General features: G+C 32.4%; 1 protein-coding gene across 11 annotated transcripts in view; it reads left to right on the top strand.

Moving 5' to 3' along the window:
• CUNH8orf34 (chromosome unknown C8orf34 homolog) overlaps positions 1-14917 on the top strand; it is a 418284-nt gene extending 403367 nt beyond the window's left edge. For 6 of the 11 annotated variants that reach the window (XM_048782945.1, XM_048782942.1, XM_048782944.1 and 3 more), the window contains one exon: positions 12217-14481. In XM_048782945.1, coding sequence (XP_048638902.1) covers positions 12217-12296 — 80 coding nt within the window. In that variant the 3' untranslated portion in view covers positions 12297-14481. The other 5 variants (XM_048782947.1, XM_048782946.1, XM_048782941.1 and 2 more) reach the window with 4 other exon arrangements.
• Positions 14918-17047: the final 2130 nt, after the last annotated feature.

The raw sequence follows: 17047 nt of genomic DNA, 5'->3' as shown, positions 1-17047 counted from the left end.
TAGGTTAAACTTGAAAATTCAAATAAAATGAACAACTCTATGAAAAAATACAGTTTGCCAAAACTGACGTAAGAGGAAATAGAAAATCTGAATAGTCATATAACTTTTAGAAAATTAAATCCATGATTAAAAATCTTCACATGAGTGCTAGGATTGTGGCTCAGTGACTGAGTGCTTGCCTCACACATATGAAGTGCTGGGTTTGATCCTCAGCACCAGATAAAAATAAATAAATAAAATAAGATATTGTGTCCATCTACAACTAAAACAATATTTCAAATAATTTCACATGAAAAACATTTCAGGACCATATGGCTCTACCACTGAAGTCTTCTAACGTATGAAAATAATTTCCATGTTAAACAAAAACTTCCAGAGAATCAACTTCTAGAGAAACATTACCCACATCACTTTGTGAGGGTTGCGATAACAAAGGCATTACAAAAAAAAAAAAAAAGAAAACAACATGGAAAATAAGCCAACTGATTTGTGAACATAGACATAAAAATCCTAAACAAATTGGTACTCAGATTCTACCCATATATAAAGGATAATACCTGAAAATGTTGCTTTTATTGCAGAAATGCTATATTTGATTAATTTTTTAAAAATGATCAGTGGAATTAACCAGAGTAATATGATAAATAAGAAAAATGATATCAATAATGCATAAAATTATTTGATAAAAGTTGACATCTATTCATGATTTTAAAAACTCAGTGGGTTTGGAACATAAGAATTTATTAATCTTAAAATCTATTTACAAAAGTCCTATAGCAAGTATCATACGTAATGAAATATTTAAAAATTTTCCCCTTTTATGAATGAGACCAAAACTTCCACTTAGACTAGGAAAATATAAATTAAAATGCTTAAATAATTATTGAAATCTTGTTACAATATACAGAAAAGCTAGGAGATACTTACCTATAAAAGATAGTGGTTATAATTTTGCAGATATTGGTAAGTGGGAGAAGGAGCTTCTAGGATTGGCAGTGTTCTATTTCTCAACCCAAATGGCTGATAATGGATATTTACTTTTCTTTTTAACCGAATTACACTTTTTTTTGGTACTTTTTGCATGTATATCCTTTTTCAGAATTTTAAAAATAGTGTTGAAATGTTTTTGATTTTCTAATTGTTTATAATAATGTGTTTTGTGTTGCTTATGAACATGGATTAAAAACATTTCTATGTAGAGAATTTTATTTGGTAGTTCATGAACAGTTTGTTCTGTCAACTGACAATTGTTTTCTTCAAAATCATTGATAACATCTTCAGTGGATCTGCAGTGGCACTGACTCTAATTTCTGATTAGAAATTAGTTGCAATCTAGCGGAAACATTCTCTTTGACTCCATTACAAATCAATTTCGCTCAGCTTTATGAAGCCATTTTTCTCATTTAAAACCATATGTATTGAAACTTCACAATTAAGAATGAAATTTTCTGTCTTCAAACTTGAAATTGGTTCATATATGTTTATCTTTTAACTTAAAATATTCTTGAGGACCTATACTAGTTCTTGCCAGTTTTGAACTTCTCACAGCCTCTTGGGAAAAATTTATTGCTTAGGTACTACAGAATATGCTTTTATGAATCAAATCAAATACAAGACTTTTATAGATATTGTTGAGGAAGTATAATACTATTTTTACCAGCTAAGATATTAAAGCCACATAGAAGGCAGAAAAAAATGGGGTCATGTTTGAGACAATTTGTCTAACAAACTTCATCATTAACCTTCAACTGAGAGACAAACTAGATATTTGTCACATTTTTTTATTGGTGCATTATAATTGCACACATAATGGTGGGATTTTTTTGTTACTTATTTGTACATGCACCTAATATAACAATATAACTGAGACAAAGCAGATTAAGATGAGGGAAGGAACCCAGCAGAACAAATATCTGGAATTTACCCTTTTCCATTCCTTATATCTTAGGTGGGACTCCTTATTGGCAAAACCTACATATAAGGAGAGGTCTTGGACGTTTCATTGGGTTATAAACCACGAACCTGAACCCAATGTGGCAGAGAGCTGGGTTTTGAAAACAAAGTATATTGGGCAGGGAAATAGTAGCTTAAGACAGATGCTTGCCTATCTGATTCTCTTTCTTCATTTCTGATATTTGGGCTTAAAGTTTAAATGTTTTCTCTAGTTCATTTCCCCTGCCTTCCATCCTGCATTTATTTTGTTGGTAGAACAAGCTCTGCCTACATGGTTTAAATTATCTGAAGTGTGTTAAGATTCCTTGATAATCAGCTTATGACTAGTTTTGGACAATTGTTTTGAAGCACCTGATTCTTGAAACAAGCAAACAAACAAAAAGCAACTTATATTCTGTTGTTGGGTATAGTTTTCTTTATATATCTATGATGTGGACTTGGCTGATTGTGTTAAGTATTCCATTTGCTTACTGAATATTTTGGGGAATATTGTTTTATTCATCACCAAGAGATGAATGTTAAAACTTTTTATTGTGATTATGCATTTGACTATCTTTCTTTGTATTTATGTTAATTTGTGTTTTTTTAAAATTTGAAGTTATGTTATTAGCCTTATACAAATTTAGAAGTATACCTTCACAATTAATTGGAACATTGATCATTATGAAATATTCTTCCTTATCCCTTACAATTAGTTCTCATTAAATTACACATTAAGTGACATTATTATGACAGTTTTCTTTTGATTGGTGTTTATGTAGTATATGTTTTTCCATTCTCTAATTTTTCAACATTTCTATATTCACATATATCAGACACATTTCTTCAAAACAATGTCTAGTTAGATTATTTTAAAAATCAATTCTAACATTTTAAAATTTAACTCATTTATGAATTTATGTGACTTAAGTATTGTTAACGTTAATGTGTTAGTTTTCCTTCACTATTACAAAATACCTGAGATAATCCACTTATAAAAAGAAAGATTTATTTTGGCTCACAGTTTTGGAGGTTCCACTTCATGATGAATTGGCCACATTGCTTTTGGGCTTGTGGCAAGGTAGCATCACATCAGGGTGGGTTCCTGTGACAGAGTGAAACCACTCATCTCCTAGCCAAGAAGCAAAAGAGAGAGAAAAAAAAGAGGAGACCAGGGTCCCACAATCCACTTCATGTTATGCCTCCAGTGACATAAGGACCTTCTCCCACCAGGTCCCACCTCTAAAAGTTCCACCACCTCCTTATAGTGCTACCCTGGGGATTAATCCTTTAGCATATGGGTTAATAGGTGACATTTAACATCCAAATCATAGAAGGTTGCGTTTAAATTTACCATCTGAGTTTATACCTCATTTTCCCCACTAAGCAGTGTTACCACCTGCCTCCTTCATTGGATTATCTTTTTATGATTGTTCATTTATTCTCTATTACCTTAAAGGTTATACACATTTTAAACATTCTTTCATTCTCAATTCTTGAGATTTTAGGCTGTACTATTTACTTAACAATTCTCATGTTAATTGACCTTTTAATTTTTTCCCTTAAGACATTTTAACTTCTATATCTCTATTCTGAGTTGTCCACAAATGCTGGCACGCATTTAAATTCTCTGTATATTTTAAACACCACAAGGCTTTATGATTCTTGTAATAACAATTGCCAATCTTTGTTTATGTTTTATTCTATTTGTTGCTACTCATGCTTTCCCTGTATCTCTAAGACTGAATTTGGATTTCCTTTCTTTTGCCTAAAGAACCCCGATTAAATTTTTTCTTAGTTTGTACTTACAGATGGTACATTATGTTTGTTGAGCATTTATTTATTTATTAATTATTCTTGAAGGATGTGTTCATGGAGTATAAATATTAAGAAAGTTTTTTTTTTTTTTTTTGGTAATTTTGGCAATTTCAAGATAGTCCATCATCTCGAGAAATCAGTTGTCAGATTACAGTTACTTCTTCAAATACTTTTGAGATTTTCAAGTCATCTTTTATTTTTGTAGCTTTACTGTGATGAGCCTAACTATGACTAAGCTCAGTTTATTTATTTTCTTTGTATTGAAGTTGGGTTATCATCTTTAATATCTTTGGTAGCTTTGGATTGTCCCTTATTCTCTCTCATTCTCCTAACTCCCCTTTCTCTCGCTTCATTTATTTGCCTTCTCTTCCTTTTAACTATTGCTATGTAACTAATCACCCCAAACCTTAGGGGTTTAAACAAAAATAATTTATTTAGTTCACATATCTGTAATTTAAGCATGGCTTAGCAAGGAAGGCTTGTAAATTTTCCGTGAAGGGTGAGCTAGAGTAGTATAATTGGTCTTGAGGATATACTTACAGCATGGTTAACTTACATGTATAAGCAAGTTTTAGTTGTTGGCTAAAAGTCCATTCATGGCAAAAGACCAAAGACTTTGATTTCTCCCCATGGTGGATCTTTGCTTATTCACTTCTCCATGAACTATTTGGGCTTTTCATGTTGTTATAGAAGAATTATAAGAATGAATGTCTCAAAAGACAGAAAGTAGAAAATCCTGCATTTGTTGAAACTTGAACTTGGAAACTCACAGTGTTGTTTATGCCATTTGTTGGTCAAGTGGCCACGAATAACAGATTGAAGGTCAGTAAATGCAATTCTACCACTTGGAAGAAATGCAAAACAAAAAAAAAATGGGTGTTACATTTCAAAATTATCATAGCCTCCAGTTTTACATATATTAATACATTTTAACTTCATGTAAAATACATCTCTTCACATCCCATTTTTTCATCTGTAAGATTCTGGGTATCTTGATTAAAATTCTTTATTATTTTTCTTTTTACTATATGTTGTTTTGTGAATTTGCATTATTGTATTTTTTTTGTTTTGACATTTTTATGTAGTTCATTTTTAAATTTTAGTACTTTAAAAAAATTTAGATATTGTCTTTAATTTTCTCATTGCTTCTATGGTCATCTTATAAAAGAATTTTAGGTATTCTCCCAGGATATAAGAGATCAAAGCAAACTTTTCATGCTTCTAATTGGCACTTCTACATCCATACCATTGTGGATCCCAACTTGTTTTATCCTTTTTCCTCCTAGTTTAGACTGAAGACTTACTTTCTCATAACAACAAAACAACAATAACAACAAAAATCAATGTATAGACTATTCTGTCCAGCGGCTGCTATAATTTCCTTTTATTTGAACTAGTATCAAAGCTGAATGGCATAGTCTCAAAAGAGCTAGTTGAATATTTGTTATTTGGATCTGGCAAGAGATAGTATTCTGAAGATAGACATGTGTCTGAGGAAACTACTTGTGTAGGTACAATAGAAAGGGTATATGAAGATAGAATGCTATTATTTATCTCCCCCTTAATGGAGAGGTACTAGAAACCTTCAGGGAAACTATAAATCTACAGGATAGAAACTGTACTGCCTCAGATCCATGCTGCTAGATGGGTAGACACACAACAACATGACAAAACAAGGGAAGAAATTGTCCCAAACAAATCAAGATGCTCCAGCAATAGAATCCATTGATACCAGAGTGGAGGAAAATTCAGAGAAAGAGTTTAGAATGTACATAAACTCATCTACAAGGTAAAGGATTATGTAAGGAGTTAAATCAGAAAATACAGGAGGTGAAAGATCACTTCAGTAAAGTGATAGAGATTCTGAAAAGAAATCAAGCAGAAACCCTAAAAACGAAGGAATAAATAAACCAAATTAAAAATTCAATGGAAAGCATGACCAACAGATTAGACCACTAATCTGGAAGACAGAACTTCAGGACAGATTACTTTTAGTCTTGAAAACAAAGCCATTTATGGAGAAAAGATGTTAAAAAATATGTTAAGAAACCATTAACAGAACTTCCAAGAAGTATCGTATAACATTAAAAAAAAAAACAAATTTAAGTTTTATTGAGATATATGAAGGTGGGGAGATACAAACCAAAGGAATGAAAAATCTCTTCAGTGAAATAATATCAGAAAATTTCCCAAACCGAAAGAATGAAATGGAAAATCAAATACAAGAGGCATGAAGGACCCTAAATATATAAAATTACAACAGACCCACACCAAGTCACATTATTATAAAAATGCCTAACATACAGAGTGCTAGAATTTTAAAGGCTGCCAGAGAAAAACCTCAGATTATGTTTAGGCAGAAACCAATTTGAATCTCATTTGCTTTCTCAACCAACCACCTTCAAAGCTAGGAGGGCTTGGAATAATGTATATCAAATTCTGAAAGAAAATGGATGCTAACCTAGAATACTATACTCAAGAAAATTAAGCTTCAGATTTGAAAATGAAGTAAAAAATACATGATTAAGCAAAAGTTAAAAAGAATTCACAACTAGAAAACCTGCACTACAGAACATTCTCAGCAAAATACTTCATGAAGAAGAAATGAAAATTAAAATGAAAACTAACAAAGAACAACTACACTGAAGGAACTGTCAATCAAAGGAGAAACTAATTCTAATTAAAAACAAGAAATAAACCAAAATGACTGGGACTACAAATCATATCTCCATAATAACTTTGAATGTAAGTGGCCTAAACTCATCAATCAAAAGACAGAGTGGCAGATTGGATTAAAAAACAATGCACAACAATGTGCTGTATCCAAGAAACTTATTTCATAGGCAAAGACATCCACGGATTGAAGGTGAAAGGATAATAAAAAACATATCAATAATATGGATTGTGTAAAGAAGCAGGGGTTTCTATCCTCAGGTCAGATAAAGTGGATTTCAACCAAAATTGATCAGAAGGGACAAAGAAAGACATTTCACACTGCTTAAGGGAATTATACATCAACAAGAGATAGCAATAATAAATATTCATGCCCCTCAAATGGTGCATCTATGTACATCAAACAATCCCTTCTCAATTTCAAGAATCAAGTCAATCACAACACAATAATACTGGGTGAGTTAAGCACACCTTTCTCACTACTATAAATATCTTCCAAACAAGAACTAAATAAACTATAGAACTAAATAATACAATCAATAATTTAGATTTAACAGACATATGTAGAGTATTCTGTCCATTGATGTTTGAAAACACTTTTTTTTTTCTCAGCAGCACACATATCCTTCTCAAAAATAGCCCATATCGTAGGCCACAAAGCAACTCTTAGCAACTCTGCCTTCTGTCAGATCATAATGGAACGAAATTAGAAATCAATGATAAAATAAAAAAATAGAAGCTATGCTAATACCTGGAGAATAAATAATACACTATTGAATGATGAATGGATCGGGGATGAAATAAAAAAATACTTAGAGGTAAATGACAATAGTAAAACAACATATCAAAATCTCTGGGATACTATGAAGACAGTTCTAAGGGGAAAGTTCATTGTCCCTCAGCAATGGCGAGGGACAAGGCAACTCAGTGAGACCCTGTCTCTAAATAAAAATACAAAATTTGGCTAGGGATGTGGCTTAGTGGTTGAGTGCCCCTGTGTTCAATCCCTGGTGCCCTCCCCCCATCCCCCCCCCCCGAAAATAAGAAAGAAAATCTCCAAATAAATATCCTAACATTATATCCCAAAGCCCTAGAAAAAGAGCAAATCAACACCCAAAGCAGTAGAAGACAGGAAATAATTAAAGTCAAAATTGAAATCAATTAAATTGAAACAAAAGAAACAATTCGAAAGATCAACAAAACAAAAAGTTGATTCTTTGAGAAAATAAACAGAACTGATAAACTCTTGGCCATACTAATGAAGAAAAAGAGAGAGGAAATTCAATTTACTAATATTCATGATGAAAAAAGAAATATCTTGACACTACTGAAATACAGATGATAAGCAGGACCTATTTTGAAAATTTATACTCCAATAAAATAGAAAATCCTGAAAACATCAACAAATTTTTAGAGACTTATGACTTACCCAAGTTGAATCAGGAGGACATACACAATTTAGATAGATCAATTTCAAGCAATAAAATAGAAGATGCCATCAAAAGCCAACCATAGGCCAGGCAGATTCTCAGCAGAATTCTACCAGATATTCAAAGAAGTATTGACACCAATATTCCTTAAATTATTCTATGAAATAGAAAAGGAGGAAACCCTTCCAAACTCATTGTATGAAGCTAGTATCACTGTAATCCCAAAATCAGACAAAGGCACATTAAGGAAAAAAAAAACTTTAGACCAATATCCCTATGAACATAGATGTAAAAATTATCAATAAAGTTCTGGCAAATCGCATACAAAAACATATTAAAATATAGCATAGCATGATCAAGATCATGATCTCAGAGATTCAAGGTTGTTTCAACATACGGATATCAATAAACATAATTCATCACATAAATAGACTTAAAAACAAGAATCATATAATTATCTCAATATATCCAGAAAAAGCATCTGACAAAATATAGCATCTCTTCATGTTCAAAACACTAGAAAAAATAGGGATAGTAGGAACATATTTCATCATTGTAAAAGCTATATATGTGAAACCCAAGGCGGACATCATTCTAAATGGAGAAAAATTGAAAGCATCCCCCCAAAAAAACTGGAACAAGACAACTTTCACAACTTCTATTCAATGCTGCCCTTGAAACTCTAGCCTTAGCAATTAGACAGAAGATTGAAATTAAAAGAAGAAATCAAACTATCCCTATTTGATGACAACATAATTCTACACTAAGGAGACCCAAAAAATTTTACCAAAAAACTCATATACGAATTCAGTAAAGTAGCAGGATATAAAATTAATACCCATAAATCATTGCATTCCTGTACATCAGTGATAAATCAAATGAAAGAGAAATTAGGAAAACTATTTCATTCACAATAGCCTCAAAAACAACAACAACAACAACTAGGAATCAATCTATCAAAAGAGGTGAAAGACCTCTACAATGAAAACTACAGAGCAAGACCTTAAAGGATGAAAAAATGTACCATGTTCTTGGATAGGCAGAATTAATATTGTCAAAATGATCATACTACCAAAAGCACTACACACATTCAATGCAATTTCTTTTAAAATTCCAAATATTGTTCTTCATAGAAATAGAAAAAGCAGTCATGAAATTCACTTGGAAAAGTGAGAGACCCAGAATAACCAAAGCAATCCTTAGCAAGAAAAGTGAAACAGGTGTCATTATAATACCAGATCTTCAACTATACTACAGAACAATAGTAACAAAAATGGCATGATTTTGGCACAAAAACAGGTAGGTACATAGACCAGTAGTACAGAATAGAAGACATAGAGACAAACCCACATAAATACAGTTATCTCACATTAGACAAAGGAGCCAAAAACATACATTGGAGAAAATATAGCCTCTTTAACAAATGGTGCTGGGAAAACTGGAAACCATATATATCAAAATGAAATTAAAACCCTATCTCTCAACTGGCACAAAACTCCACTCTAAGTTGATCAAGGACTTAGTCATTAGACCAGAGACCTTGCACCTAATAGAAGAAAAAGTAGACCCAAATCTTATGAAGATAGAATGAAAGGTCTAAGCATGGGACTGCAAAAGTATGGCATAATAAATCTTCCTAACTGAAAGAATAGTTAGCATATATTCTAATAGAAGCCTAATTTAGTAATAAATTGGGAAAATTGTCACCAAGTCTAAAATAAAACCACAAAATCTATTTGGAGGATATATTAGGAATTAAAATGTCATTGTCTCATAAATTAAGATTTTTTTGTAAAATTATTTGAATATTTAAAAGAGGAGACAATAGAAGAAGATTAGTGTTTATTAAATGTTTTTGTTATGCACCTGGTGTAGGTACTATTACTCTGATTTTATAAAGTGTGATTTGTTAAATATTCTTTCCCAAGAATACATAGTAGATACCATTTACATTCTACCTAATAAGTTCCTAAGGTCTACTCTGAAATTTTACCACATCTCTAAAAACTAAAAATATATGGGTGGAAGGGATGTGTTTATAGGTAGCATCAAGGGAGGAATTATTTTACTGGGTACTGAAAGAGAATGTATCATCAAGAAAACACTTAAAACGAGAAAAAGAAAGAGCAGCGTAGAAAGAAACTGAAGCAGTGATACATTTGGATAGGAAATCTGCTTTTAATAGAAACTTCAACTTGATTTAGTTATATTTACACTGTGTTCCAAATTACTATCTACAAGCAAAGTCATCCAGAAAATTAAGGGAGGCATATATGATAAACATAAAAATTAAAATTTTGACATAATAAAATAAATAGCGTTTAGTAATTACATTAAGCATGTTTTCAATCCCATAGTAAGCTATTAAAAGTAGAACAACTGTTCAAAGCACGCTGCCAAGTTTCTTCAAAATGACTTGTTTTGAAATGTTGACTAAATATCACAGAACTGTATATCATCTTTAGTATAATTAAACATTTTTTCAGACCAAAAACATAGCTTTCATTTTTATTCTGAAACATAAATTATATGTGACTTTCTCCTTCATATTGGGACATGGAGGATTACCCATTTGTTAACATTTAAAATGAGTATTAATTATTACTTATATAAGGCTTTTAGTTTATACATTGCTTATAACTATTTAAGAATCAATCTATTAAGAAAAATTCAGTTTTAGTATTCCTATTTCACATTGTAAGTGTTTAACAAATATTTATTTCATAGATATTTATGCATTGGCTCTTTACTTAGTAAATATTTAATACATGATTAAATTCAGTTCAGATTTGTTGAGCCTGAGTCTTCATCTTTGTCTCCTGATTACTTAGGGAGGCCATAACATCTACAAATATACACACATGCACATAATAAGTGGTTTACCAACACACACTACAAAACAGGACATGTTCAGTGATATATTGTGTTTAACCTGCTATTGCTCTAGAGTAGTGGTAGTTCCATCAGGATGGCAATGACCATGATGCATTAATATAGGATTTATCTCAATCCCTACACATGCATTTGTGATTAATTGTCTTAGCTGATTTCTGTTTTTTTACAGAAAAACAGTGGAAACCTGTCCTATACCATAATCCTTAAAAAATAAAAAATGAGTGTTCTAATTTTTATTTCCAAACCTGACACTACTCTCTTACTTGTTTATCTCCTTGTAAAGCTGCTTCATTTGTTACATCCTTATGCATGTGAGAAGGAAAGGGCTATCACCAGTGCAGGGAGCCCTACTTCAAAACAGGGATTCAGTATCAGGCTGGATGGCCCCAACACCAAGTCAATATCCAAGGAAGAACTTTATTATGATAAGTATGAAACAACAGAATAAATCAAATCTTACTCTAGTTGAAGCTTCAATTACCAACAGAAGCTTTACAGCATTTCTGAAAATGAGTTTTACATGAAAAGTCTTTTACCAAATCAAATAATTTTGGTGACAATCAGGTTAAATAGATTTTTTTTTATTACTAGGACTTTCTAGGAGTTTTTAATACACTTTTGTATAGTTTGATTCTCCAAAAAAGCAGTTGTAGTAAGTTGTTGTCTAAAATTCTTTGACTAATTTTTATTATTTTATTTTAATTCTTTGACTAATTAACCGTTTGTAGACCATCTATTTTAATATCTATGTTCTAGTGTATCTAGAACTAATTTTTGAACATTTGAAATTGCTTATCTCTTTTATCTTCTTAGTTTGCTGTTACCCTTAATTTGCCACTTCTTTTGAAGTAGAATATTTATGCCACATTATCCTCTAAGCGCTACTTTTCCCTTCCTTCAAAGTAGCCTCCTTTTCTGAATATTCTTCTGCTACAGGACTGCATTAAAAGGAATTAAGTTTAGCATGTAATATTATACACACAGCATTATAAATATGGTGTACTGTGTGTGTATATGTACACTATCTCATGTAAATCATATAGCATCATGATAATGGTAGAATTTATAAATTTTATGATATCACAATATGGAACGTGTAGACATCCAATATTAAATAAGCTATGTTGGGGTGCCTGGCTTTCCTGCCAAACCCAAGCTGGGTGTCAGAATCATGGATGCAACTTAGAGGATGTCTTCCCACAGTACACATCTATAACAAAAACACTCTCTATATTTATTTCAAAAATCAATAAAAATTTAAATAGAAAATGACAGAATTGTTGAATAAGAACATACATGCTATTAAAGAGTTAATTGTAAATTGCAGTTCCTTACATATGGTAAGGGAAGTTCTGATATTAATTTCAATGAGCGATCACTAGGAATTTGTGAAACCAGCAGGGAATTGTGTTTGAAACATATTTTATCCTGGTCTGTCATGTTACTTTTTTTTTCTTTCATTGTGCAGGTTCTGCTGATCTTCTTTGTGTTCCATGCTCTTCTTGTCCTACCCTGGTCTACTCTGGTATGTTTGTTCAGGGCACTTAATATCAATGTCAGGTAATTGTGGGTGCTATCTCCAATGCTCAAAGTTCATATTTTTGAAAACCATTCTCCTATTGACTTAATGGGAAAAGATTTTGTGCCAAGGACCCTGCATAATCTTTCTCTCTCTCTCTCTCTCTCTCTCTCTCTCTCTCTCTCTCTCTCTCATGCTGTGTAGGTCTCATGTCCTCATTTAGTCCATATTCTCCTATGCTGTGATGATGGGATGGGGATTTTAAATCCCTTCTCCTTAACAGGAAAATACAATTTAGATAGAGTTGAGCTGAAATACATATCCCTTGGACTGTGCAGATTGTGAACTCTGTCACCATTAAGTATCTCCTAGAGTTACAGCATCTCAGAGCAGTGTCACATCCATGGACATGAAGCAACCTATGAACTGGATATAAAATCAGCAGTGTCTCTTCTCCACATGTAATAGGACCACAGAATGTAAAAGCTGGAAAGAACTTTCGAATCATCTGCTCCTCTCCTAATCCCACGCTGGTCTCTTCTCTCAGTACACCTACCAAATGGTCATCCAGACTCCACATGAACCTTTGAGTAACGGGGACTTCATTATCTCCCTTAATGCTCATTTATCTTTGTTATTCTCTAGATGATCAGTAACCCATTCAGTCTGTATTAGGAATCACCTACAGAAATAATTTCTGCAATGCATCAGGATTTAGCTTTCAGAATCATAGTATATTCATTGCCACATAAAACATGAAAAAAGTTTTACTATAAATCATGGGAAAAATGTCACAGTAAAACATGAAAAGCATATAAAAAGGGAAACAAAACCAAAAAAAAGAGGGTTGATTCAAAAAATTATACCAATCTATATGATGGAAAACTCTGATTCCAATAGGAAGGATGAAATATACATTAGTTGGATATAAACATACATATATATACTTAATCTGATATTAACATATTTATTACATATATATGTGCATTTTAAATAAAAATATTAGGAAAATTTTCCCAATATTTTTATTAAAAAGGCAAATCATAAGACAAAGTATTAAATATAACTCATTTTTGGTTCTACATGTAAATAGAAACATACACATCATAAATTTACAATTCAGGTTACTGTCTGGATGGTTATAGACAAAATGCCATCAGTGGTTGTCTCTGTGTGGTATAATAATAGTCCTTTGATCATTAATACTATTTTAATATTAAATTTTAATGCTTAAGTTGTAAAATATGTTCAAATTGTTCTAAAATAAATTACTATCTTATTTCGCTCCAAAATCTGAATCCTTATAGCCATCTTCTTCATGATTCTATCTTTTGGGGTTGTACACAATACTTGCAGCACTGTAGGTACACTATTATATGGTCCCTTTTTCCGTCTTTCAAGTGTTCTTTGTATGATAAATGGGCACACTGTTCTTCAATCCAAGAACTGTCAATCATTGTTGTGATTACATTTAGTAAAAGCCTGCCACGCATCCAACACTATGACAGAGAATAGCATATCACCATCATGGGCGACAGGGCACCTTTTGTGGTTCTCATGGAAATTTATTAAGTTGTGAAGAAGACATATAATGAACAATTATTTACACAAAATGCTGATGATTATGGTGACAGTCATTTGGGTGAGATAAGTGCATGCAGCAGAGAATTCTACCTTCAATAGTAATGGTAAAGGAGTCAGATAAAAGGAGTTCGTGGGATTGGTTGGTGTAATAATGCATTCCAGAGAGGGAAAAATGCAAAAACAGTCACATTTTCTTTTTCCTTTCTTCCTTACTTTGCTCACTCTCCTCTTCTAGATAATATTTTTTTTGAACAAACTGCCATATGCAAACTATTCTTTCAAGACTTGTGGGTAATTTGGAGATCGATAGTTTTCTTCATAAATGTTTAAGGTCTAATTGGTGAATCAGAAATATAAAACATAACTATGACAAAGCAGAAAAAGAGCATCAAACATTCTAAAGAAATGGATACTTTCCCTTGCCACCCTCATCTGATTAGGATTTTATATGTGTACCAGAAGTTTACATACTGAAAGAAAATTATGGTTAATAGAGGTAATACTCTAATGACAATGTCTTTGTAAAAAGTTTGTACTGAGTAGAGGAAACCATTAAGATCCCAAGCTTTCTTTTTAGTATGTTGCACTACTGACTTAGTCTTAAATACATTCTTTTTAATTTCATTTCTCCTCTACAGGTCTGTGAAACAAGCAGAAGAAGTTACAAGTGGTCCTTAAAGAAATTCCAATTATTCAAATTCTTATGTATAGTCCCAATTTTATTTACTATGTGTAATCATTTACAGAATGGTTATTTTTATAATATCAATAATAAACAATACTATTATAACCAGGGGTGCCCATGATGTATGTAATCAGAGAACACTAATTCCGGCAAAGGAATCTGGGTGTGGTCAGGATACCTGCTGCCTGTTGACATGGTTAGTGTCCTGGGTTTAGATTACTTTATACATAGTTACTAATATTTGATATATTAAATATTGCCTGATTCAAATAACTTTGCTTAAAATTTTTCTGTATTTTAACTTGTCTAAGGTTTTCTACTTCTTCTATTTTTATAATATCTTCTCATTTTTTAGATTAATAAACATTGTACTTACCCAAATGTGCCAAGATGTGTTATTTAGATCAGTGTGGGAGGTAGCTGTTTGGTATCATCACCGGCTATACCTGTCGAGTGCGGCAGTATAAGAGGTGCATTCCCCACTACTGCTCCTTCAATTTTTATTTTCCCATCAGAACAAATAATTGATGTTAACTCAATAAAGCAAATCAATACGGAAAGAAATGCATGCTATCAAGGCACATGCAATGAAAATTGTTTGAGAATTTTTGCAATTATTGAATTATTATTATTGAATTACTATTTATTTTAAATTTGTATACTTGCTTTTGGAATGTGCTATGCATTGATGATGAATGAATGGATCTAAGTAAATTTATTAAGTATGTCTACTGTCTGTTTTATCTTACTTGTCTCAAACTAAATTTGCTTTCTGGACCATTAAGGCAATAAGGTTGCATTGTTATAAAACTATCTGAATAGCTATCAAAGAAACAAATGTAAAGGCCAGAACATGGCTAAAAGAATACAAAAAAAAGGAATTCTGATTGTATGAATTAAGTCATATTCCAAATATAAATAACATCTATTACAAATAATACAATAAATTTTCTTATATTAACTTTTTCTTGTGTATAGAAACTCAAGAGACCAATTTCCCTGAAATTTTTTTTTAAGTAGAAACAAATGTAAAACTTAGACAACAGTAAATTTTTGAGCAGAAAAATGGGAAGGCAATATGTGTTTAAGGGATCAGAACACTCCTTATTTAAAAATTCTTACTGTGAATAATATTTCTTCAAAAATGTTCAATTGAGGGAGTATGTTCATTGGAAATATTATTTTTATTAGTGGATTTTAACTATACAGAATAACGGGCTTCATTGTGGCATATTCTTACATGCAAATAATATACTTTGAATCCTATCCACTCCCTCCCCCCATTAAGAAGTACTCTTCTGTTAAAACATATCACCCCTAATACCTTTGTTTAAGGTATTTTCCTCCAACAATTCCATGGTGGTTTTTGATCCTCCTCTTGCCCATGGACCTTTTTCTGAAGATTCTCATCCCATTAAGTGCCACATGAACCTCAAGAATCAGATCCACTAGGATGTCAGATGATAGAATATATATTGCCAAGGATGCTGTCAAAGAGAAACAAAACCAGACCCTCATTAAAGCAGTAAGGACAGATCTTAATCAGGAACCAACTATTGTAATAGGGAAGATGATCCAGTGTGAGCTGAACTCAACTTCAATTTGTGTGGAGTAGTAATAGGCCTTTTAAGGTAAGAATGAGGGAGTAGAGAGGGGGAATATTGGGGATTTGAGCAGAAACAGGGAAGTGGATATTTATAAAAAGTGTGCAAAGGAAAAGGGGTTTAGTTCATCTGGAATTTACCTAGGTTGCTCATTAGTGCTTATCGAAGATCAATTTCCATTCTCCCTCAGGGACTGGGAGACATGCCTGCTGGAAAGAACAGTAAATTTTGTTGGTGTCCTTGAGCTTTCTTAGGCAGAAACTTAACAGAATTGAACTCATTCATCCCTGGGGATGCAACCTCATGCTACTATAACCTAGATTCGTATTTATTTGTTCAAGACTTGAGGGGCAGGGGTGGATGAATTCATTTGTGTGGACAGTAGGCAGGTTTTACAGTCAGAGACATGAGGCCTAGTAGAGAAAAGGGCTTAGAGGGCACTAAAATTTGGTGAAAGGGAGACTCTTCATTATCTATACTAACTACACACACACACACACACACACACACACTACATTATAATATCTGTCCTCTAATCTTCATCCATACCCTTAACCACTTTCAGAAGCCAAAACCAAGTGAACAGTTAGATCCTAAATCAGGGTATGTCTGAGGTTGCTTTCTAATATTTAGTTCCAAATATCACACATTGAACCTGTGTTCCTTGACATGTAACTTGGCTTCCATTACTCGTATGGTTTTTAAAAACAAACAACAACAACAAAAAAATAAAACCCCAAAACAGTTCCAGAGATATGGCAATAGAAGGGCTTGAACCCTCACCCCCCACCAAAGGAGTTTTTGAGATACTCTTCCGATTTCCCACCCAAAATCACTACTGTGAACAGGTGGCTCTGGGCTTTATGTCATACCATAGCCTTTGCGTGTGCCTGACTCAACCATGATA

The sequence above is a fragment of the Marmota marmota genome, unplaced genomic scaffold (genome assembly GCF_001458135.2).
Source record: "Marmota marmota marmota unplaced genomic scaffold, marMar, whole genome shotgun sequence".
Taxonomy (NCBI): Eukaryota; Metazoa; Chordata; class Mammalia; order Rodentia; family Sciuridae; genus Marmota; species Marmota marmota.
Note: the sequence above shows the minus strand (reverse complement) of the source record. Positions and strands in the feature narration are given on the sequence as shown.